General features: G+C 41.6%; 1 protein-coding gene across 1 annotated transcript in view; it reads left to right on the top strand.

Moving 5' to 3' along the window:
- The window catches only part of LOC129703301 (F-box only protein 36-like), a 43,240-nt gene extending 33,830 nt beyond the window's left edge, over positions 1–9,410 (top strand). Inside the window, exons 2-4 of the mRNA XM_055645655.1 lie at positions 235–343; positions 2,759–2,931; positions 8,007–9,410. Coding sequence (XP_055501630.1) covers positions 235–343; positions 2,759–2,931; positions 8,007–8,219 — 495 coding nt within the window. The 3' untranslated portion in view covers positions 8,220–9,410. The remainder of the gene's footprint in view (positions 1–234; positions 344–2,758; positions 2,932–8,006) is intronic.
- Positions 9,411–26,248: the final 16,838 nt, after the last annotated feature.

Genomic DNA, 26,248 nt, shown 5'->3' with positions numbered 1-26,248 from the left:
TTTTTCACTTTTCAGATAGTTCGCTCTAAAAATATCAGCAAGTTGATTTCTATTAATTTACCAAAGTATCTTTCATTATACATTTATCATGGTTAAGATTAGATCATCAGATTTTTCAATGTAAACCTCATCACAACTATTAAACTTCCCCATTTTAACATTCTAGATCTACATGTAAATGATTTTTGTTGTGCAGATTATGTTGTGACAGCCTGTAATTCCACATGAACACAGGTAATCTGGAGGTGCTGGAGAATTTCCCTTCGAAGTGAATCTCGAAATGTGCATCCTAGTGAAGAAAAGAATACTTACCAAGACTTCTTGGATGATCTCAATCTACAAGGTAAGACAGCTTTTAAAATTGTGGTCGATTTCATTTGTTGAATACTTTGAAATTATATTTGATCAATTTTCCTCCTGGGATAAATAAAGTTGTATCGTGTGAGTATATTATTAAAGACAAAGTGTACAAACTAAATGCAACCTCTTATTTTCCCAGTTATAGCCTCTCCTAGCATTTACTTAACAATTAAGTGATTAATCTACAATCATTTAGTATTATTCATAGCTTAATTCAACTGATTAAAAAAGGTGATTTCTTTTTCTGTTTGGGAAGTTTTTGAAAAGGTACAGTTGAGTACAATACCAGTTTCCCACCGTCCTGTTTGAAAATGAAGCCTTGGACACAGATGCCGAGGTGGTGGTAATTGGGCAAGGAATACACAGATGGAGATTGGCAGATGAACGGAGTGAGTAACAGACTTAAGGTGAAAAGGAGACAAAAGGGTGTCCGACCAAGAATAGACCAGGAACAGAAAAGGAGGTGGGAAATGTAAAGGAGGAAGGGAATAATACTGGAATGGGTGGGAGGGGGTTGTGGAAAGAGGGGAGATAAAAGAGAAAAGAGAAAAAGGGGGATGGGGCTAGGTGATCCCCATATGGTGGAGGGGAAAGGAGAATGGTGACCAGGGAGTAGGGGTGGGGGATGATGAGAAAAATGTGTGCAGTAGAGACAGAGGAAAGATAGGGGATGGTGGGGGGTGGGGGGGGGGGGGGGGGGGGGGGGGGGGGGGGGGGGGGGTACTTGAAAGTGGCAAATTCAATGTTCATATTGTTGGGTTATAAGCTATGTATAAGGAATATGGAATGGCACAGTTTTTGTGTGGCCTCACTCTGGCAATGGAGAAGGCCCAAGCAGAAAGGTCAGTTTGGGATCAGGAAGGGAGTTAAAACGATGGGAAACTGGCAGCTCCAGCAGGCCTTGGTGGACAGAGCACTCTTTTGCTTTATGTGCTAAATATGTTGCGTAGCCACAAAGGAGCTGAAATCTTCTTATTGTTGCAGCACATAGATTTATATTTGTGAATTTTGAAGTCAAAGTGATGCTGGCCAAACCCTGAAAATTTTGTTTTTGTGACATATATTATCAAATTGGGACCACCAGTTTAGCTTGATGAGCCATTCCACTTGAATTGTTGTTAATGCTTTGTTCTTCAGGCAATGGTAACTAGATCTTGACTGTTAACCTTTGATACTATTCTATTTCTTGTATGGTGTTTGTATATTTCCATATGAACTTTGGGCACTCTGAGATTGCATGTACAATGATAGAATTTAAACAAGATTTCATCATGGTCTCATCAAACCACAAAACAATTTAATCTGTTTCAATCCATTGTTATTTATTTAGTCCTTAGCAATATCTTTGAGATTTGTATATGTTTTAATCTTATTATTCCCAGTGTTTGCTCTCTCTCTCTCTCTCTCTCTCTCTCTCTCTCTCTCTCTCTCTCTCTCTCTCTCTCTCTCTCTCTCTCTCTCTCTCTCTCTCTCTCTCTCTCTCTCTCTCTCTCTCTCTCTCTCTCTCTCTCTCGCTCTCTCTCTCTCTCTCTCTCTCTCTCTCTCTCTCTCTCTCTCTCTCTCTCTCTCTCTCTCTCTCTCTCTCTCTCTCTCTCTCTCTCTCTCTCTCTCTCTCTCTTTCTCTCTCTCTCTCTCTCTCTCTCTCTCTCTCTTTCTCTCTCTCTTCTCTCTCTTCCTCTCTCTATTCTCTTTCTCTCTATTTCTCTCTCCTCTGCCACCATTGATTGGATGAACTCAGGCAGCACACTTTTGATTGTAGATATGTACAATGCCTGATCTATTGTGGCCAGTGACTGGATCCTAGTTTCCAATGAATGTGTTTGCACTGGATGCAGCATTATTTCTAGACAAATCTCTTATGGATTACAATTAAGTTTTGGAATGGAATGTGTCCTTTTCTTTTTTATTGATAAATAACTAATTTTGAAGTGTTGTTGTTTCTACCTCTCTCTGTCAAGACATTCCTGTGCAGTGCCTGAAAACACCGTGGGCCTGTTCTGAATCATATTGTGACAGTCTTCAATGTTTCTAATGCCAGATTTATTTTTAAAACCACTCCGTGCACCTGTTCCAGCTGTAATCCAGATTTTTTTTTAGAGGTCTGGGTTAATTTTCCCCAGCGCAGGCAATCTAACTTTAAATGGTTCCAGCCATTCGTGATATTAGCCTCTGATGTGTCCAACCGATCATCCATTTGGTTTGTTTGTAAAAAATGAAAACTGAAATCATTTCTAATACAGGCAGCTTGATGTTGATGTTCTACCTATGGTATGCACAACAGTCACAAATTAATCGTATATTGTGATCCTCGCACTGGATTTCACAAACTATTAGATTAAACTCTCTAATTATTAGGGTCAAACTTTCTAAATAACTTTCTTGTGTGTTTAAATTTTAGTTCATGTTTCTGTCATTTTTGGCAATGGCATCCTCAAGTATGTCTGCGGCCTGTGTCAGCAGCAGTTTGATTATCTCGAACGTCTTCCTAAAGACCTGCTTCTTAATGTAATCTTATGTTTGGAGCTTGAGGACATCGCTAGACTTTCCCAAACATCCAAAGCGTTTAAAAAGGTGAGCTGACTTTCATTATTAGATTGTTAATATTTGATAAATTAGAGCTATTCATATTTACCTCTTGTCATGTTTTGGGTATAATAATGGCAGGAAGGTAAATCATTGAAAATAGTTACTCAAGCCTATTTCACTATGAATCTAAATTTAGTTGGTGGTTGGGGATTCTCAAATTAGTGTCTGGGTTACAAACATGCAGACTACATACACAGTGTTAAACAGTATATTACTGTACTTGCTGTCAATCACCATGGAATCCTCTATATAGAAAAGAAAAAGGTAAGCTTTTTTAGAACATGCCTTCATCAGTTTGGCTGTATAACAATTCAAGAAACAGATGCTGGGAGTAGGTCATTTCCCCTTATATCTGCTTTGCCATTCAATCGTATAGTGGTTGTTCTTTTACTTTAGTGCCACCTGCCTGCACCAACTAGCTATTCCTTAATTCCCCCAATTTAAAAAGTTGTTTTAGATCAATGGAATCAAGGAATAGCTGGATTTATTTAAATGCACTAAGTGACTGAGCCTCCAAAGACCCAAAAGATAGACTATCCTCTAGATATAGAAGGTTCTTTATCTATATTCGATATTGCTCACTCCTCATTTAGATATTGGAGCCGTTATTTTTAAATGCACCAGCCAGGGGAAATATCAGCAGCCACATGAAACATGTTGAGGCCTGTAGGATTTTGTATGTTTCAATAAGGTCATTTTTTTGGCTTTCATCTCTCCTCGTGTCAAACCCACCATTATCAGTAATCCATCTGTAAAGCATTTTACTGCATTCCCTCCACATATATCTTTAGTATTAATGTGTCTGTCTGACAAAACTGGCTACAAGGAAATAAGTGAGGGAATGGGATTGTTCTTGTGAGCCAGTGCAAATCCATCTTCTATGCTGTCAAGAGATGCTGACGCTTATAGCTTACATGCATTTAATGGACAAATGCACAAGGGGGGGAAAGTAATATAAGGAAATGTTAATAGGGTAAGTGAAGTAAGTTGGAAATGGGTTTATGTCAGAGCATCAGCTTTGACATATAGCAGAGAAAATACACAGAAGGCAGTGGAGGCCAATTCTCTGGATGCTTTCAAGAGAGAGATAGAGCTCTTAAAGATAGCGGAGTAAAGGGATATAGAAACTTAGAAACATAGAAAATAGATGCAGGAGTAGGCCATTCGGCCCTTCGAGCCTGCACCGCCATTCAATATGATCATGGCTGATCATCCAACTCAGTATCCTGTACCTGCCTTCTCTCCGTACCCCCTGATCTCTTTAGCCACAAGGGCCACATCTAACTCCCTCTTAAATATAGCCAATGAACTGGCCTCAACCACCTTCTGTGGCAGAGAATTCCAGCGATTCACCACTATCTGTGTGAAAAATGTTTTTCTCATCTCGGTCCTAAAAGATTTCCCCCTTATCCTTAAACTGTGACCCCTTGTTCTGGACTTCCCCAACATCGGGAACAATCTTCCTGTATCTAGCCTGTCTAACCCCTTAAGAATTTTGTAAGTTTCTATAAGATATCCCCTCAACCTTCTAAATTCTAGCGAGCACAAACCGAGTCTATCCAGTCTTTCTTCATATGAAAGTCTCAGGAATCAGTCTGGTGAACCTTCTCTGTACTCCCTCTATGGCAAGAATGTCTTTTCTCAGATTAGGATATGGGCAGAAGTCAGGAACAGGGTACTGATTGTGGATGATCAGCCATGATCACAGTGAATGGCGGTGCTGGCTCGAAGGGCCGAATGGCCTACTCCTGCACCTATTGTCTATAATGCTGTATTCTCCATGCGGTTTTTGTAGATGTGGTGCTTTGGGATCCCACTTCCTATCTGCTCATTTAATGTTGTAAAGCAGCAAATATGAGGAGCAGTCTTGAACCAAGATTTGTTTTCCCCAGTATACATGTTCATTTTATGAGCAGAGGACACGAGAAAAACATTTGAATGGGGTGCAAACATTGCAAGCGAGCACAATTTTGAGTGTACTATTACTGTCGCCAGCAGAGGGGGCTACTGACAGAATGTTGAAACAAACATACTTCAGGATCCACATTAATCCATCCAGACAGCCAAGCAAAAATAGGACCAGCATTCTTCAAATCACTGCCAGAGTGGTATCAAGTACTTTGCACAATTGACTTTCTTCATCGCTTTGACATTTATATTATCAAAAGACCGAAGGATTGTATAAGGTGCGGAATATTTAATATACAAGGTATTTAAAATCATACTCCCATTTTCAGAGATAAAATGGATGCTTCATATTGTTGATGTCTCATCACAATTGCACTCCATTCTAAATATTATACAGATCTGTCAGGAGACATTCAATTCCACCTGTTACTGTGTAGTTGCCCCAGAAAATATATATTCTTCCTTTTGAAATGGCATTTACACATTTCCTTACTCTTTTTCTGTAAATTAGGATACAGAGAGTTCTCAAACCTTCTCCAACACCTCCAAAAGTATGAGCGAACTGACTGTGATTCATTTATTCTCATTTTCATTTTTTCTTCATCGTGTACATGTCTCTCGACTTCCCTGGCACCCCCACGACAGAGAGCACAACAACAGTTCAGCATGACTACAAACCGTGATCCTCCTTGGTCTGTTCATAAACATAACATGAATTTAATTTTATCCCTGTCCGTTAAAATGATTTGTGGATTAGTGAAGAAAACATTTTACGTCTTTTTGGAATTTATGCCAAGGTATTTGGAGGAGAACTTTAGAGAGGATGGGGGGATATACAGATACCTGACTACAAGCGCAGTCTAGATTACATATTTGGATGTGGCTCTTTTGAAAGTCAGACCATGCTTTGATTTGTGTAGGAGGAAACTCCCAATGGTGCTTTACACCGATGATAGAAAAAAAATGTGCCTGCTGAGTTACGGCAACATTTTGTGTCTATACATATGAGATTGTTAAGGGCTTGGACACGCTAGAGGCAGGAAACATGTAAGCCATTTAGAACGGAGGCGAGGAAACACTTTTTCTCACAGAGAGTTGTGAGTCTGTGGAATTCTCTGCATCAGAGGGCGGTGGAGGCAGGTTCTCTGGATGCTTTCAAGAGAGAGCTAGATAGGGCTCTTAAAAATAGCGGAGTCAGGAGATACGGGGAGAAGGCAGGAACGGGGTACTGATTGAGGATGATCAGCCATGATCACATTGAATGGCGGTGCTGGCTCGAAGGGCCAAATGGCCTACTCCTGTACCTAATGTGCATTGTCTACTGTGGTTTGATTTGCTGGCTGGCTTCCTGTCCACTGCAATGTAGATTTTGGGCTGTTTTCCAAGCCAGTTTCACACTGCAACTTTCTCCAGAGCTAGTGCTATTATTTCTCTTTTGCATTCCCTGAAACTCACTCCAATTCATCCCAGGTTGGCTTAATTATCAATGCACGGGAAGTAAGGAGTAGTCAGGAGTGGATCTAGATCTTGGCATGCCCAACTCGACTCTTCACTCTCGGCTCCTCGCTTTATACCTGTTGTAGTATCTCGTGTGTATAAAATGGGTCAAATGTTTACCAATAGACACCAAAAGCTGGGGTAACTCAGTGGGACAGGCGGCTTCTCTGGAGAGAGGGAATAGATGACGTTGTGGGTCGAGACCCTTCCTCAGACTCTGAAGAAAGGTCTCGACCTGAAACATCACCCATTCCTCCTCTGCAGAGATGCTGCCTGTCCCGCTGAGTTACTCCTGCTTTTTGTGTCCATCTTTGGTTTAAGCCAGCATCTGCAGTTCCTTCTTACATAACTGTTTACCAATGGTGGATTGAAGGAAGTTAGGGATATGCTCAAATATGTTGAAAGAATTCGGAGAAGGGAGAGATTTGGGAGATTACATGGCTGGAGGAAGATGCAAAGATGGAGAAAAAGTCCATAGAAGGATCTGTGAGCAATGTAATTTCAAACCATAAGATAAATTGTTTTTATTGCTCAATAGCCTTGTTGCTCACAAATATCTGGGAATATTTGGGCAAGTCCGACTCACCTATAATAATAATAACTTTAATATAATAATAATAATAATAACTTTATTTATAAAGCACTTTAAACAACTGCAGTTGCCACAAAGTGCTGTACATGAGAACTCATGGACAAGAAGTTATTACAAACCATTAAAAACCGTAAAACAAAGGACTATAAAACAGTAAAAATTAAAAGACATTAAAAGCACTAAAAACAGGAGCAATGTCTCAGCCAGTGTCGAAAGCCAGAGAATAAAAATGAGTTTTTAGGGTGGATTTGAAGATGGACAGTGAGGGCCTAAAGGCCTTGAAGCCTTAATGAGCTCATGCAATAATGTAAATGGCTATCAACATCTTAGCTAGTCTCTGAGTAGCCATTCCTTATTCAGGTTTGAGCTCCATTACCATCTTATGCCAAGTACACACTAAACAGATTTTAACTTTGGATCTCAGTTAGACCACTTGAATTAAGGGTCTTTAGTATTTTAATTAACTGATAGAAGTAATTTATTTTCTCAAGTATACTATTTGTTCTAAACTTTTTCTTGCAACATAAATATTAGAGGGATGATAATGGTTGCATTCATTCAGCTTCCATGGTGCAAGAAATATCTAAATCAATCCAAGTCAACGAGTATGGAAACAGGCCCTTTGGCCCAACTCGTCCATGCTGACAAAGATGCCCCATCTAAGCTAGTCCTATTTTCCCACCTCTAAAACTTTCCTATCTATGTACCTGTCCAAGTGTCTTTTAAATGTTGTTATTGTACCTGCCTCTCCTGGCAGCACATTCCAGATACTTACCACCATCCAAATGAAATAGTCGCCCCTCAGATGCCTATTAAATCTTTCCCCTCTTGCGTTAAAGCTATGTCCTTTGGTTCTTGATTCCCCTACCCTGGGTAAAATAACCTGTGTATTCAGCTCCCTTCACACCAAGGAATTTATTTTCATATTCACTGACTTCTTTGAGTGGAATAAAGTGGCTTGGTTGTGCCAAAAGGATACAGAAGTATACAGAGGAGCGAAATTTGTTTCAATATTAAAACCATATGTTTTATGGTAAAACAGATTGTTCTGCTTTCTCTGCAGATATGCAATTCTGATGAACTCTGGGAAAATATTGTTTTGAGATATTGTGATACCATAACCTCCGAGATGCGAGCATTGGCTTTTGATGTTGGTTGGAAGGAGATCTTCTTCACCAACAAACTTCAGCTGCAGAAAAAGATCTACCGAAGACGGCAAAAGGTTGAGGATAATGCCACTGATGAGCCAGATCAAAGCCATGCGTTGCAGAGTTAAAACGACAAACAAAGTTGGTGCATACATTAGGAAATAGTTTGTTGCATTGTCATTTATGTTTCCATTTAAATTGCTCAAATAGTACACAGAGTGCCTTAATGCTTCATCCTATGGACAATATTACTTAGTAAACCATTCTATATTTATTACATATTGTTGCTTTTTTTTGGAAAGTTTAATATGAGCCTAATCCATGAAATGGCCAGCAGAATGTATACCACTTGCCAATGTTGATAAGATGAAAGCAGAGATGTCCTTCACTCATTTCTGAAATAAGAATTCATCCCTTTTCACGGAGACCTCACTTGTAGCCTAGTTCAAATTATGTTTTACCCTGAGGAAAATAAAAAGAAGTCCACAATGAGACCAACCACAGAAAAAAACTTAATAAAACTCTAAAACTTGATCCCATTAGTTCCCCCATCCAAACCCCCGCTGTCCTAAGAATTTCTGCTCCAAAGTTGTGATCAGCGCTCTTTTGCCCAGCCTCCATCAATTATTTATCACCTTTTTCCATTCTCCATCGGTCTGTCCATTTTTCTAATCTGTGGTTCTTTAGCCCTTAGATCTCTAACAAATTCAGTGCCATGGTTTATTGCCAAATGCTGATATATATATTTACATTCTTCCTCTGTCCCCACCCTACTATAAACTCCGTCCATCCAACATTCATCACCGCCACTGGTAAGGCCACCTTTCTGTAGGAGTTGTGCCTTGGGTTACTCAGCCGTGTCCATTCAGACACAATGTACATACCCAGTGAGGTATTGAAGAGTAACTGATTTTTGGCACTCGGGTTCACGGCACTGAGCTACTGCAAATATTTCATTTACAAAATGTTATTTTGATTTTTCCATTTGCTGTTGTAGTTCTCAATAACATGCATACATCTATATTGTATGCATGTATACAATACATGCACACAGTATATTGCGCAATTTTAACTCCCTTTTAGTTTTGTAAATCTGAAATAAAAGCTTTTTTTTCACCTATTATGCACTTGCTCTGACATGGCAATTGTGACTTTGTAGTGCATATTAGGAGATTGGAGATATTTTTATATTTTATTAAATCCTAATTGTACATCCACTATTCCATCCAGTGAAACTAGATGAATGATTTTAAGCAACTTCAGTTTGTGAGGTGTAAATAGTTACTGCTTAATAAACGTTCTGATTTATCTTAGAAAAATATGGCTTTGGAGCATTATTATTGTGTTTATTCTTAAGTAATTGTCCTGGTGTTGGGCTCTGTTTTTAGTCTCTCCGTTAATCTCAAAATACCTCTATTACTAGTTCAAATAGGCTACTATCATACATTATATATCACAAGTAAGTAGTGTGCTGGACTAATGAATAGGTCTTGCAGGCAAACCTAAAACTTGTATGTCCTTTCTCAGTTCGAAGTTGGATGATGTTAGTTTATTGCCATATGCACCAGGGCTCAGAATGAAAGGACGTTCTTTTAGGAAGAAGATGAGGATAAATTTCTTTAGCCAGAGGATGGTGAATCTGTGGAATTCTGCAACTGAGTTTTTGCTCATCGCAGTCCTAAATGGCCTGCCCCTTATTCTTAAGCTGGGACCCCTGTTCTGCACTCCCCCAACATGGGGAACATTTTTTCTGCATCTAGCCTGTCCAATTCCCTAAGAATTTTATATGTTTCTCTAAGATTCCCTCTCATCCTTCTAAATATAAGCCCAGCTGACCCATTCTTTCATCATATGACAGTCCCACCATCCCGGGAATTAATCTGGTGAACCAACGCTGCACTCCCTCAATAGCAAGAATGAACTTCCTCAAATTAGCAGACTAAAATGGCACACAATACTCCAGGTGTGTTCTCACCAGGGCCCCGTACAACTGCAGTAGGACCTCCTTACTCCAATACTCAAATCCTCTCATTATGAAGGCCCACGTGCCATTTACTTTCTTCACTGCCTGCTGCATGATTATTTTCCATGACTGATGTACAAGGACACCCAGGTCTCATTGCACCTCCCCTTTTCCTAATCTGACACCATTCAGATAATAATCTGCCTTCTTGTTCTTGCCACCAAAGTGGATAACCTCACATTTATCCACATTATACTGCATCTGCCATGCTTCTGCCCACTCACCCAACCTATCCAAGTCACCTTGCAGCCTCAGCATCCTCCTCGCAGCTCACACAGCCACCCAGCTTTGTGTCATCTGCAAACTTGGAGATGTTACATTTAATTCCTTTGTCTAAATCATTAATATATATTGTAAATAACTGGGGTGCTAGCACTGAGCCTTACGGCATCTCACTGGTCAATGCCTGCCATTCGGAAAAGGACCTGTTAATTCCTACTCTTAGCTTCATGTCTGCCAACCAGTCCTTTATCCAATACCAAGTGCTCTAATTCCGCACACTAATCTCTTGCGTGGGACCTTGTCAAATGCTTTTTGAAAGCCCAGATACTCCACACCCACTGGCTCTCTCTTATCCATTCTACACATCCTCAAAAAATTCCAGATTAGTCAAGCATGAATCATAAATCCATGCTGACTTTGACCAATCCCGTCATTGCTTTCCAAATGCACTGCTATTACATCTTTAATAATCGACTCAAGCATCTTCCCCACTACTGATGTCAGGCTAACTGGTCTATAATCCCATGTTTTCTCTCACCCTCCTTTCTTAAAAAAAGTGGCTATCCTCCAGTCCACAGTAAATGATCCAGAGTCTACAGAACTTTGGAAAATGATCATCCACGATTTCTAGGTCCACCCCCTTGAGTACTCTGGGATGCAGACCATCAGGCCGTGGGCATTTATCTGCTTTCAGTCCCAACAATTTACCTAACGCCATTTCCTGACTAATGTGGATTTCCTTCCGTTCCTCCTTCCCGCTAGATCCTCAGTCCACTACTATTTAATGGAGATTGTTTGTATCTTCTTTAATGAAGACAGAACCATGTACTTGTTTAACTGGTCTGCCATTTCCTTGTTTCCCATTATAAATTCACCCGTTTTTGACTGCAATGGGACCAACATTTGTATTTACTAATCTTTTTCTCTTCGCATATGTATAGAAACTTTTACAGTCAGTTTTAATATTCACTTTCTTTCATGCTCTATTTCCCCCCTCTTAATTAACTTCTTTGTCCTCCTGTGTTGAGTTCTAAATTTCTCCCAGTCCTCTGGTTTGCTGCTTCAATTTATATGCCTCTTCCTCGGATTTAACACTATTATTAATTTCCCTCATTCACCACGGTTAAGCTGCCTTCCCGGTTTTTATTTTTACGCCAGACAGGGATGAACAATAGTTGTAATTCATCCACGCGATCTTTAAATCTTAGCTATTTCATATCCACCTTTAACCCTTTAAGTATCATTTGTCAGTCTACCCTAGCCAATTCCCGTCTCATACCATCAAAGTTACCTTTCTTTACGTTCAGGACCCTCGTCTCTGAATTAACTGTGTCACTCTCCATCTTAATGCAGAATTCTACCATATTATGGTCACTGTTGTTCAAGGGGATTTGCACAACCAGATTGCTAACTACATTGTTGTATATACATAAAACAATGATAAATGTACTAATAAATATAACAGCGAGTGCAATACAGCAGAATGGTACAAGATTATCATGTAAAATCCAAGTAGTGCAAAAGAATATTATACAAATCGCATAACTGAAATGAGCTATGACTACATGGCCACATCTCTGGTAATTGGATGTGAACGAGATGATTGATTCAGGAGTCGGATAGCAGTAGGGAAAAAATTATTCATAAGTCTGGGCCCTTGTTTTCAAGCTCCTATATTTTCTCCCAGAAGTTAGAAGAGAGAAAAAGGAATGGCTAGGATGGCAAGCATCCTTGATATTTCCAGCCTTCCTGATGCAATGCACCATACTGAATGGAAGTGACAAGCCTGTGATTGACTGAGCGGTTGGTATTCCTCATTCTCTGCAAGTTCAGATGGTCAAGAGCAGAGCAGTTCCTCTACCAGGCTGTGATGCATCCTATCAGTATCCTTTATATATTACATTTGTAGAGGTTTGAGGAAATCCTTGAGGATTTGCTTAGTATTTGATGACAGCTTCAGTGAAGGGACCGGATTAGCTGCTAGTGACATGGATGTCTGGGAACTATACTCTGTTCTCCAAGTTGATGAAGCCAGTTGTGGAGGATGGGCCACCACCTTGAGTATTCTGGGATGCAGAATCGGGCCCATGGGATGTATCTGCCTTCAGTCCCAACAGTTTACCTAACACCATGTTAGGGACTGAAGGCAGATGAATGCATGCCACACAATAGTTGACTCACTTGCATAATTAGGTTAACAAGAAACTATTTTGTTTTTGTTGATGTTAACGGCTAGGTTGTTGTCCTGACACCATGACACTGTTGTTGCTCTCTTTCCTGAATGTTGTCTCATTGCTATCGTTGATTCGATTGACAACAGTAGCATCATCGCCAAACTCAAAATGGTTTGGCATTGTACTTCGCCAAACAGTCATGGGTATGCAGGTAGTGGAGCACACAATGCAGAGGGACATGGTGGAGGAAATATTATGACCAGTTCCGACTGTCAGTCAAGAAGTCCAGAAGCCAGTTGCAGATGGAGACCCTAAATTCAAGGTCCAAAAATTTAGGGATGAGCTTATTTGGTATTACGGTGTTGAAGACTGAGCTGCAGTCAATGAAATACTAGGTGTAGCTCCAGGATCTGTCCATGCTGCTTTTCAATGAAAATACATTTTAACATATTAATAAATTCAATATACACATGTGTTTGGCTACACAAATTTGTAGGAAGTGGTGGGAATCAAAAGAGAAACTGTTAAGGAAAGAGAGCAAGTTCTGCCAGGCACAGGGAGAGTGTTCGTTGAGGAGAACTGGGTGGATCACTGTTTTGGAGAAAAGCATAAAGGGCCTGTCCCACTTGGCAATTTTTTCGGCGACTGCCGGCATCATTGACTGACGTATCAGGTCAACGAAAATGTTGCGGCGTGATGACGTATGACACGCGGTGTTTTTTCAAGTGTCGCAACTATTTTTTGCCGCCACTGGATTTTGAAATGTTCAAGATACAATTCTTTAAATGTTCAAAGGCGCAGAAAAAATTGCCAAATGGGACAGGCCCTTAAGGCCTTCCTAATGAGGGACTGTATATCCATGGTGAAGTTGAAGGTGGTGGGAGCAAGGGAATTGGAAGTTGTTGAACTGCTGGAGAGCATGTGAGATGTACCAGATGGAGGTGGGAAGGGATTGGATAAGGGGTGACTAGACGGAGTCAAGATACAAGGAGATAAGTTCAGTGGGTCAATTACTGGTGGTTAAATGGCCCTACTGGGGCAGTCCTGCTTGTGAATCTTGGAGACGATAGCTTCCCACCACTGCACTGTTACTGTCATGTTGGAAGCTGTGGAGGGGAGACCACCTGAAGCGTTGAGATCTGAGATGGTACGGGAGTCAGTGGCCAGATTATTGGTGGGGTCATAGTCCAAGGGGAGATGAGGGGATGTCAATGAACTGACCTCTGCAAGGTTGCCTGACCTGCTGAGTTCCTCTAGCTGCACTCCTTTTATTTGCTACAGATTCCAGCAACTTGTCTCAAAAGAAAAGTTTAAATCAGAAGTTTTCCAAGATGAGGAAGTACAAATGGAGCAGATCTGGGAATACATGACCTTCCCAGGTTACCATAAGGTTCCTGTCAACTGTTCGTAACCAGTTTGCAATGTTTAAACGGGGCCACAAACAGAATCCCCACCAGGCAGAAGATGTCAGCAGATCTGCAGCAGAGGGCAAATCCAACTAACCATCTCCCAATTGCTCATTCATATGTTCAGGCTGTACATCAATTGGACGTTCACTAAGTGGAGAGAATCTGTAATATGACATCTGGACAAAAATGAATTGTGAATAAATGGAACCAATGCAAACAAGATTGTGAGTAATATCATTTACAAATATTTTCTATTCACATTGAATAACTCGCATTGTATTCAAATATCTTAATCATTTTCAGATTATTGAACCTACATTATAACAGAGGCTGTTGACAGGTCCATGCATAAGAGGAGGCAAGGGATGAAAGGATTGTAGTACAATGTTAAAGAACATGAGATTTAGACTTTACTTTAGATTTTGGAGATGCAGCATGGAAACAGGCCCTTTGGCCCATTGAGTCCGCGTCGACCAGCAATCACCCCGTACACTAGCACTATCCTCCACACTAGGGATGATTTTCAATTTACAGAAGCCAATTAATCTACAACGTTGTATGGTTTTGGAGTGTGGAAGGAAACCAGAGCACCCGGAGAAAACCCCACAGGTAGAACGTACAAATTCCGGAGAGCCAGAACCCGTAGTCAGGAACGAACCCGTGCCTCTGTCGCTATAAGTCAGCAACTCTACCACTGGGCCACTCTGCCACCCAGACAATACCAGGTAATTTTACAGAACAATGGTTAGGCTATGTTTGAAGTATTATGTTGCTACACTATAGGTAGGATGTGGTTGTGCTGGGTGGAGTGTAAAAGAGTTACGGCAAGTTGTTGCCTGGATTGAAGGCTTTTAGTTCTGGGGAGAGATTGACGACGCTAGTTTTGCTAAGCAGCTGCGCTCTCTGTCCGATGTGGTCATCTGGATGTTCTGGTTGCTGGCCATTTTAATTCCACTCCCATTCTTACGCCGACCTGTCTGTCCTCAGCCTCCTCAACTGCCAAAATCTAACTAGAGGAACAGCACCTCATATTCTTCCTTGGAAGTATACAACCCAGCAGCATGATTATTGAATTCTCCATTTTCTGTCACTTTCTCTCATTTCCTATCTACTCTGTACCCTTTAATACCAGCTTCCTCCCCGCCCCCTATCATTCTGTCTTTCCCTTTCTTCCTCATACATTCCTCCCAGTGGTTCACATTCCCCCTCCCCCTCTGCTCACCTCTGTTGCTTCCATCTGCCATCTCCCCTCATTCAAGTCCATTTTCACTTTCCTGTCAGATTTCAGATTCTGCAGCCATTTTCTTCCCCACTTATCACCTCTCATCTTCTGTTCACTATCTCCGGTCACCAACCACCCTGCTGCCCTCCTCTGCCGACTCTTATCTGCTCATTAACCTTTCCTCACCTGTAACCACCCAGCACTTTCTCACTCTTGCCCCAGCCCTGCCTCGTAACACCGGCCTCTTCCCTTCTATTCTTTCAGCCCAGATGACGGGCCATGGACCCGAAAAGTCAACTGCCCACCTCTCTCCTCAGGTGCTGCCTGATCCACTGAGTTCCTCCCTCCACCTGCTCTTGGTTATTAACCTTTTTCGTTGTTGCTATGTTCCCAATTCCAATGAAGGGAAACTTGCACTTGATTCCTCCTGAAACCACCTCCAGTGAGTTACAGAACAAAATTAATGGTGGGCCACCCCAGTATGGGATCTTTGCCAGTGGTGGCCAGCAATGATGATTGTTGCAGAAGATTGCTGACGGGCACCCGAAAAAGGGACCACATCATCCCAATTCTGGCCTCTCTCCACTGGCTCCCAGTAGGGTTCCGAATCAATTTCAAGTTCCTTCTTTATGTTTACAAAGCCCTTAATGGGCTTGCCCCCCCCCCCCCTCCCCCTCCCACCCACATCAAAAATCTGCTGACTCACCATTCTACCTCCAGGTCCCTTAGGTCAGCCGACTTGGGGTTACTGACCGTCCCGTGGTCTAGGCATAAGCTCAGGGGCGACCGCGCTTTTGCGGTTGCAGCAACTAGACTATGGAACAGCATCCCTCTTCCCATCAAAACTGCCCCCTCCATCAAATCTTTTAAGTCTAGACTTAAAATTTATTTCAACTCACAAGCATTTCTTGAGGTCCTCTGAGGGAGCGCTGTATGTATGTATTTATGTATGTATTGTTGATCTATGTACCACTGTTTGTAGCACGTTAGTACATGCACTAATGTAAAGCACTTTGGGCAACGAGGGTTATTTTTAAATGTGCTATAGAAATAAAATTGACTTGACTTGACTTGACTTTCACCACAGAGTGTAACTGTACACTTACACTATGATGTTTAAAGAGACAGTTCAGCCAAAGATAGAAACTCGCCCATGGAGTGTAACTAATGTACACCATGTGACAACTGATTACAACGATTGCATGATACGCCATTCAACTATTCTAGTGACGGCTGCAAAGTTATATATCTGGACTCCCAACTAGTTAAACCCGTCAGTGACATTCAGTTTCCTTGGTTCAGGTTTATAACCTAAGCCTAAAATGTTCTCCCTTTTAAGTTTCTATCCTTTCAATCCAGGCTAGATTTAAAAGAAGGTAGACAAATGTGCTATAGAAACTCAGCGGGTGCGGCAACATCTATGGAGCGAAGGAAATAGGCAACGTTTTGGGCTGAACACCTTCTTCAGACTGATTTAAAAGATGTAGCTGAATGAAAACTACTGCATATTTATGTATATCCCACCTAGTAACTCTCTCAATTGTCAATACCACCAAGTAACTCCAAGCTGAATTATAGCCAAGATTTAAATATGGCACAAATATGTACTATTATTGAACTGGTTAAGTTTTTGATTTAATACATTGATATAATCTTTTCCACTTCTATTAGTTTTACTAATAATTAAACAGCTATTAGTTTTACTGTTGTGTCATTTTTTTTTAATTAGATTTTTTTTAAAACATGAATGTATGTTACTTGCCAGATTTTACAATTTAAGAGATGACACAGTTGGGAAAAAATTTAAGTTGTCATATCGAGTAACAGTGTACAAAGCAGCTTTGCCCAGCTGTGTTCCTGTTATTCATTATGATGGCTACATTGACTCAGTGGAAAACACTGACTTGCACAACAGTAGCTATGTACCTTATTTTGAGAAGCAGCATGACTATCATTGACTGTCTCAATGTGGGTCTGGTATTCTCAGCATCGTCTGGTATTTTTTTGCAGCCAGTCCGCAATTGAATGAAATTATGTCAATTTACCGTATTAACAAATAAAATGAATCACCATTTCTTTTTTGTTCTAGGTTCACTAGCAATAGAATAATGAAAAGATATTTAAAGGAAACAAATGCAGGAGCCAAACTTAAATGCACCAGAATCTGTAAAAACACGAGGAAAAGATTATGAAGTCATTGGATCATAGTAATTTTCACCCCAGAGATGGTCAACTGATCAGCATATGTTCAAAATTAATAATAATAACTTTATTTGATAAGCACCTTAAAAACAACCAAAGCTGACCAAAGGGCTGTACAGAAAAAAGAAAACAAGCAAGACATCATAAAACAGGCAGAACAACAGAACATACAACTAACACGAGGCGCATAAATTACATACGAAAATCCAAACAATAAATTAAAAAAACATAAAACACGAGTACGAACAACGCAGCAAAACCAAGCAAATAAAGTTAATAAACAATTCAACACCTCACTGGTCTACAAAGGCCACGGAGAATAGATATGTCTTCAGGAGTGACTTAAAAACAGCTAGAGAAGGGGCCTGTTTAACGTGCAGAGGCAATTCATTCCACAATCTCGAAGCCGACACAGCAAAGGCACGGTCCCCTCTGAGCTTCCACTTAGTCTTAAAATTAGGGGCAATACATGTTGGTTCAGCAAGGGGATTCAGGTATAAGACACAGGAGTGGAAAAATCAAGTTGATGGAATCCCATTATGACCTTTCTGAATGGTAGAGCAGCTGTCCAACTTATTTCACAGATGGGTGCCGACCACGGGTGAACAAAAAGGAAGATGGCTGAACTTTATCGCCTTCCCTCAAAGTGGGAAACGTTGATTCCGCTGTGTCGGGGTGTTCATGTTAAATTTATCGTGTATCGTGTTATTTTTATTTGTATGGCTGTCGGGTAACTCAAATCTCACTGTACCAATTGGTGCGGGTGACAAAAAATGTAACTTAAACTTGAATTTGAACAATGTCTGCCTGAGGGCTTAAACAGAAACTAAATGTCTGTCGAAACCCATTGTTCATATTTACTCCTGTCAGCCTGGTAAGTTGGATAATCATAGGTGGAAACCTTTTCATTACTGATATACTGAGCTTCGTTTATGCTTAGTTTAATGATATAGTGCGGAGACAGGCCCTTTGGCCTACTGAGTCCATGCTAACCGGCGATCACCCACACACGAGTTCCATGTTATCCCACATTCGCATCCTACACACTAGGGGCAATTTTACAGAACCCAATTAGCATACAAACCGGCTTGTCTTTTAGATGTGGGTGTCAACTGGAGCACTCGGACAAAATCCACACGGTCACAGGGAAAATGAACAAACTCCGCACCTGAGGGCAGCATTGAACCCGGTCTTTGGCGCTGTGAGGCAACAACTCGACCATTGCTACATGGTACATGATGATTTCTTTGTTGTAAATCGGACGTTAAAATTTATTTCAAATCTCTGTCATTGAAACAAAATTTAAGGGAAGCCAAATAATGAAACAACGAAGTGATTAAATATAGGAATTCTGGAAAAACACACCTGACCTGATAAAGGACACATTGGAGAATAGAATTCACGAGGATGTTGCTCAGTGTTTGAGGTTTACAGAGGGATTGTGAAAGCTAAGACATTAATCTTTGGATCACAGGAGGATGTGGGGATCTTCCATCTCGCACACTCTCTCTTCTCCCCTTTCCCATCGGACAAAATTTACAGAAGTGTGGAAACGCATACCTCCAGATTCAGGGACAGTTTCTTTCCAGCTGTTATCAGTGGACCTAACCTATCATCAACTAGAGAGTGGACCTAAGCTACCATCTTACCTCATTGGAGACCTATGGTCTATCTTTAATCGGACTTTACTCTACTTTATTTTTCATTCAACGTTATTCCCTTTATCCCATATCTGTGCACTGTGGACAGCTTGAGTGTAATCATGTATAGTCTATAAGTCTTTGAAGTGGGAAGGGAAAGATATAATAGGAACCTTAGGGGCAACTTTTTCACACTGAGGAGTGTGGGTATTGGATAAGCTGCCAGAGGAGATAGTTCAGGCAGATAATATAACCCCATTTAAAGACATTTGAACAGGTACGTGGATCGGAAAAGTTAAGAGAGATCTGGGCCAAACACAAGCAGGTGGGACTAGTGTAGATGGGGCACCTTGGTCAGCATGGGCAAGTTGGGCCAAAGGGCCTGTTTCCATGCATACGACTAAGACCTCCATCCTCCCACCCTTGCCCTTTCTTTGTTCTCATCCTACCTCGCATTATCTTTTCCTGGATGAGGTCACACACTGCTTTAGCTCCACAATTTTCTAGTTCGGTGAAAGGTGGGACGGTCCAGAGTTCTTTTCTCTTTATTTCAGTTTTCTTGTACCTGCAGTGTTTTGTATCCCACAGCTTTGATTTTCTCTCTGTCTATCTGGCTCTGTCTCTCTCTTTCTCTCTCTCTCTCTTTCATTTCCTCGCTCAGTCATTCATCTTCTATTTATTTCTCCTCCAGATAGATCAGCTGCAATTAACCAGACTTCACCTCTCTCTCTTGTACAGTATCACCAACCATCACCAACCATCCTTTCCAAGCATTCTCTTTATGCTCTCCACCGCTTCCATTGGCAACTTAAAGCATGTTTGATTTCTGTTTCCCACTTCTGATTAATTCTAATAAACTGAAATGTCAATTCTGTTTCTCAGAAGGTGAACCCGCTGATTTTTTCCAGCATTTTCGGTGTCAATTTCAGAATTTCAGCATCTGTGTTTTTTTGTGCTCTGCACTTACCATGCGATCATTGTACGGTGGAACAGGTCTCAGGGGCTCAGTCATCTCGTCCTGTGCCTATGATTTATATTATTCCTTCACAGAGTTTGAGTGTCACTGATAACACTAGGATCACCCTTATCCTCTATCCTGACTGATCATGACCTGTGTCTTTCTCAGCCTTTTCAGAAGGCAAATAGAACATGGAACGTAGAACATAGAACAGTACAGCACAGGAACGGGCCCTTTGGCCCACAGTGTTTGTGACACGCATGATGCCCATTAAACTGATCTCATCTCCCTGTATCAGATCCATATGACTCTATTCCTTGCACTTCAATTTGCTATCCAAAAGCATTTTAATACTATTGTATCTGCCTCCATCACCACCCCTGGCAATGCGTTCCAGGCCCCCACTGCTCACTGTGTAAAAACAACTTGTCCTCCAGATGCTGAACGGCGTGGAGTTGGTGAGACAAAGGGCCTGTTTCAATGCTGCATCTAAAACAAAATTAAACTAAACTAAACAAAACTAGACTAAACTAAACATGGAAGAGCATAATGATATTTTTAAGAATGTTCTATTCTTCAATATTCATCAATTGATTCATCAAACATTTTCCTGAAAAGCCGTCACATTGGTTTATCCAGCCAGTAGATATCCTTGGACAATAAATGGTCCATTTAAACTCCCCATTTTCAGTTCAAATTGTTATAAAGGAAAGCTTTGCTTATTGTTTATAAGTAACATATATTAAAAAAAAGGATTCTTATTCCTAATTGGAAATAATATTGATATTTTATCCCTGCTGTTGCTTATTTGAATTGCTCTAATTTATTTCTCTGACTTCACAGGATCTAATCGGTTTAATTCTTCCCACAGAACATGGCTGGTGTTAATTTTCTCTTGATTTCCAAATTAGACTATTGAAGAGTATAATTGATTGGCATTGGTCATTTCTCCCTCAAAAGGTGGCCTTGCTTGGTTCCACCCCCGCCCGCGGCCTCCCTCCCTCCCACAGCGCCGTGCTCCCTCCTCACCACCCCTCCCTCCTTCCCTCCCACACACTTTGCGGACCAAATATGATTTGAAAGTATTACGGCCAACTTTCATAGCTGTGGTAAAAAAATTAAATCCCACTTACAGACCAGCTTCTAAAGTCATTCAAGATAATTCTCCAACCTCACATTCCTAACAACAGTTCAGAAACCATAGAGGCTTCAATGCACTTAGTTCTGAAATTTGCTCTGAGCAAGAGAAGGACCAAAATTGCAAAGCCATAAAGTTATCCCTTCCACCCCCCCCCCCCCCCCGGGCCCATGCAACCCCCACAACTACCCCCCCCCTCCCCCCCACCAAACACCCCCTGCCCCCCACACCCCCCACCCGGTTTGCGTTGGGGGAACGGTTGAGTGGTGGAATATTGCGTTGGGGAGCAGACTCAACAGGTCTGCACTTGGTCTAGTTGATTTTAAAAAGGCAAAACGTGCATGCAAAGAAGATGGCCTTGTACCAGTGTCAAATGGTCTATATAACAGGAGAGTTCCTTATTAGGTTGATTTAAAAAAATGATCAAGTCAACAATAAACAGGAAGTTATTAATTTTATCGGATTCGCAACCTTTATGAAATAATATTCACGGATGAGAGGCTGTTTAATGTAGTCTACAGAGAAGACACATTTTTCATGGCTAAGCAATGATACATACATAGTTTCCCGTCATGTCAATGGGGCTGTTGCCAAACCGCAGATGATATGGCAATTGGACTACCTGTGCAACAATAGGATAGGAGAGAGGATTTCTTAACAGGTTTCAAAGGCATTGCAGATGACTACAAAGTGAAGCCAAACACATGATAATAAGGGCTTGTAGATGTGCTGTCAGGGGTAGCTCAGGGAGGAAGGATTTCAAACACCCAAGACTCCAATCTTAATCATGCTATTGAAGATTGTTTGCTGACAGGGAAATCACAAGACAATTCACATTTGGGGACCTCTTAAAACATGGAATACAACATCTTTATGACCTGAAGAAGGGTCTTGACCCGAAACGTCACCCATTCCTTCTCTCCAGACTTGCTGCATGTCCCGCTGAGTTACTCCAGCTTTTTGTGTCTATCTTTGGTGTAAACCAGCATCTGCAGGTCCTTCCAACACACCTTCATAACTTGCCCGTTTTATTAACACGTGGCATGAGGCAGAAGGCCAGGGGGCTTAGAATCTACATAAAGGAGAGTCAAATTCATTTTGTTTGGGTGCAAGAATGAGAAGGGTAGTGAATAATTAGAACAGAAGCAAAGGAAGATGGAAGGCTACTGGGGAAGGTAGCAGGGTTTACATGCAAAGACAGGAAGAATATGTCACATGTCTTTTCATTCAGTGGTTCATCCCTGACGTTCAATACGACCACATGAGGTCAGGGTGCAGGAACAGCTTCCTCATGGAATGCCAAGCCCTAATATTTGATGGCCTGGCTGAGTTAAAGAGAAGTTTTGGCTCACAAGACAAACCTGAAAACCAGGACATTGATGGGCAAAAACCACAAAGTTCTGGACTAACTCAGCGGCTCAGGCAACATCTCATGGTTAGGTGACATTTTGTGTTGGAGCCCCTCTGTAGTTAGATCTACCAATAGATCTATCAGCATATAGATGTAATCTATCTATTATAGTAGGAGGGAGAAATCCAGGCAAAGTGAAAGGTGGATACAGGTGAGGGGAGGGTTGGTTGGCAGATGTGTGGGCAAAGATCAGAGATGCGGCCTGGTGGACCAGCATCCAGGTGGGTTTGATAGTACTGTGGGTGGACTTCTGTGGAATTTAGTGCGGAGACCCTCCAAGAACAGCAAACACACACAGGCACGCAAGCACATCACACGCATACGCACACGCATGCAAACATGTGCTCTATGATGTAAAACAATTATATACACATGTTTCGTAACAGGGCAGTAAATCAAGTCAAAGACCTGGACCTCGCCTTCCCTTATCAGTCAGATGCGGAGGCTCGCTTTGTCTGGTGAGTCTTGTGGACTGCAAGTCTCCCACATTTCCTGCCATCTCCTTGAGTAATGGGAGAAAGAACTTGCCAGGGTTTTAACTTCCAATTGTACGCAAGTCTGGTAAAGAAGGATTAAAACAAGCTGTAATCACTTTCCCACGGCCTGGCTATACTCTAATACTCCCTGCAATGATGAATGATCAACTGGGTGAGGCACAAAGGACAAATATTGCGTGTGGCATCATCCCAGCATTTATCAGGTTGCTGCTGTTCCCCGTTGACCTATGACTGGAAAATGAGGTGTTAGTCAGGAGTCAGCACCCAGATGAGGGACATAGACAAGATAAAAAAATACTGATAAATACAAATTGTAACATTAATAAGTTTAGAATGGTAAAATCATATTCTTGCTGATTCTGGAAACCTATTGATTTGATTCCATTTTGATTGCATCAATGGACAAACTGTTGCAATTACAAGAAAACTAGAATCGTACTGCACATGTTTGCAAAATAAATCATGTGCTCTATCATGGGTTGATGTGCTCAGAATTCTGCCAATAGAAGCTTGTAGTTAAATGCAATACAAGTCGTGAAATCTAGTCTGAACCTCGCAAACCAGGAAACAACACAAAAGATGTCTAGGAAGAGCCACAACGTGGTCATTGCCTTTCAGTTAGGAACAGTCCTGTTTTAACTTTAACTTATTTTTGTTCTCTCTTATTTTCTATACTCTGTTCAACAGTATGGTCATTTGCCTTAAAACATAATTTTACTCTGCATATGCACAGATGAAATCACAAATAAAAAACAGTCAAGATAATTAAAAATGATCATAACATTAAAATATAAATAATTAAAGCAATCTTCTATTTTGTTTAGTAGCAATTTCTACCTGGGAGAATAATGCTATGCTGTACTTTCTATTTAGGCATTTGATTCAATGGCTTGTGTGGTGTGTTTATAGTCACATGTATAGAGATACAGTGAAATGTTTGTTCTGCATGCTATCCATCAAATCACAGCATACGTGAGTACAATATCGTCTTCTGAAACAGCACGCAGAGTTGCCACCATCTGCCGTCATTTTGCAACTTCTTCATCTCTGCAACGTCTGATCGAGGCCTAAGGAGACTTGAAATTCTTATATTTCTCACCTTCGGGCCTGCTGTCTTGGCTGCACTAAAACAATGAAGTAGGGGTCGGCCTGGCCCAGCATTGAATTCTTGCGCCGTTGCTCCATGCAGCTACCTGAATGATCAAAAAGCAAGTGTAGTTGGAAATGTTTATTGACTTCACCTATGCGTAGTAATAAAATATCCTCCCAGAATTTGATGGGACTTGTCAATGAACTACAACCGCTCAGCTGGACATGTTCTTGTCCATTGTATCTCAATGATATGTTGTGCTGCAGGAAGTGTGAGGTAGATATAGAGCACCACCATGGGACTAAGTTGCAGTGCACAGAACCAGTAACTATGTGTCTTGTGAACTGGTCACATTGAAGTAGGAGGAGGTTTTACGCACACAGCTGAGAGGGAAGTCTAAATCAATATAAGTGTGCCAATGGAATTGAAGAGAGGCCAAAGAGAAATGTTGAAGGAAGAGTGAGAGAGAAAGAAAATGCAGAAATATATTTAAATTTTTAAGGAAATCAGCAACTAAAAGGAATATGACTCAAAACTGGAAAATCAAATGTCCTTTCACCTCGACAACAGTTTGTCTCGTCCTTTTTCCTTCTTTGTTGTTTTTTAGTATGTGTTGCATGTATGTTTTAGTGTTCTTTAGATTGTTTTATGTGGGGGGGTGAGGGGCGGCGTTGGGGGAATTTTTTTAAATCTCTTACCTCGACGGAGATGCGACTTTTTCCGTATCCTATCTCCGTCCGCACTGCGGCCTAACATCGAGGAGCAGGTGGCCTCTTGGTGGGGACTGACTTCGGGGAGCTCCAACTGTGGGAGCCTGCGGACTATAACATCGTGGAGCTCGCGGTCCCTGGTTAGGGACCGACTTCGGGAGCTCCAAGCCGCAGGAGCTTCGACCGCACCGATCACGGGAGCTTCGGCTGCTGGAGCTTTGATCGCCCTGACTGCGGATGGTTCGACTCCCTCGACCGCGGGAGAATAAAGAGGGAAGAAGATTCGACTTTATTACCTTCCATCACAGTGAGGAATGTGGAATCCGCTGTGGTGGATGTTTATGTTAACTTTTATGTAGTTGTGCGTCTTGTTGCATTTTTTAATATGGCTGTACGGTAAATCGAGTTTCACTGTACCTTAATTGACAATAAACAGACCTTGAAACCTTGAAACCTCTCCCCTTTCCACCAGAAAGGACCCAAATAATCTTTCAAGATAAAGCAGTGCACTTCTTCCAATCCAGTGTACTGCACTTGGTGTTTACAATGTGGTTTCCTCTATGGCAGAGAAACCAAACAATAATTGCTGTATTGCTGTATTGCTAACAATGATTAGAACTTAGAACAATGCAGCACAGGAACAGGCCCTTCGGCCCACAATATTTGTGTTGAACATGATGCCAAGTGAAACTAATCTCCTCTGCACATGATCCATAACCCTCCATTCCCCTGTGTATCCATGTACCTGTCCAAAAGCTTTTTAAGTGCTGCCGAGGTGGTATTTTTATGAAGCACCTGTGCTCAGTCGATTAGAATGACCCTGAGCTTTCAGTTTCCTGCCATTTCCGTTCTCCATACCACTTCCTTCCTGATGTTTGTGTGTGTGACCTCCTGCACTGTTAGATCAAGGCCACATACAAACCTGGGAGCAATGTTTGTGTGAGAATTGGCCTCTGTTTGTGTGAGAATTGGCCTCTTAAATTGCCCCTAGTGTATAGGGACTGGATGAGAAAGTGAGATAACATATAACATGTGAATGGGTGATCGATGGTCGGCTTGGACTGGGTGCTGCAAAGGGCATGGGTGATCGATGGTCGGCTTGGACTGGGTGCAGCAAAGGGCCTGCTTCCTTGCTGTATCTTTCATCAATCAGTTATTTACAGATGACATGACATTTCAGTCACTTACCTCGATGCGATTGTTCTCCGTGTTGCATCTCCATCCCCGTCCCCCCCTCTCCATCTCCCTCACTCACATCGTGGAATGGTGCGGCCATTCCTGAAGACCGGCCGCTGATGCGACGCGGACTTACCATCGTGGAGCGTGTGAGCCGTTGCCGAGGGTCGCCAGCGGAGTTCCGACTGTGGGGCCTGTGACTGTCTTTAACACCGTGAAGCCACGGTCTCTGGTATTTGAGAAGAAGCCGACTCTGGAGCTCCATGCCGTGGAGTGTTCTGATCC

Source organism: Leucoraja erinacea, chromosome 14 (genome assembly GCF_028641065.1).
Source record: "Leucoraja erinacea ecotype New England chromosome 14, Leri_hhj_1, whole genome shotgun sequence".
Lineage (NCBI taxonomy): Eukaryota > Metazoa > Chordata > Chondrichthyes > Rajiformes > Rajidae > Leucoraja > Leucoraja erinaceus.
Note: the sequence above shows the minus strand (reverse complement) of the source record. Positions and strands in the feature narration are given on the sequence as shown.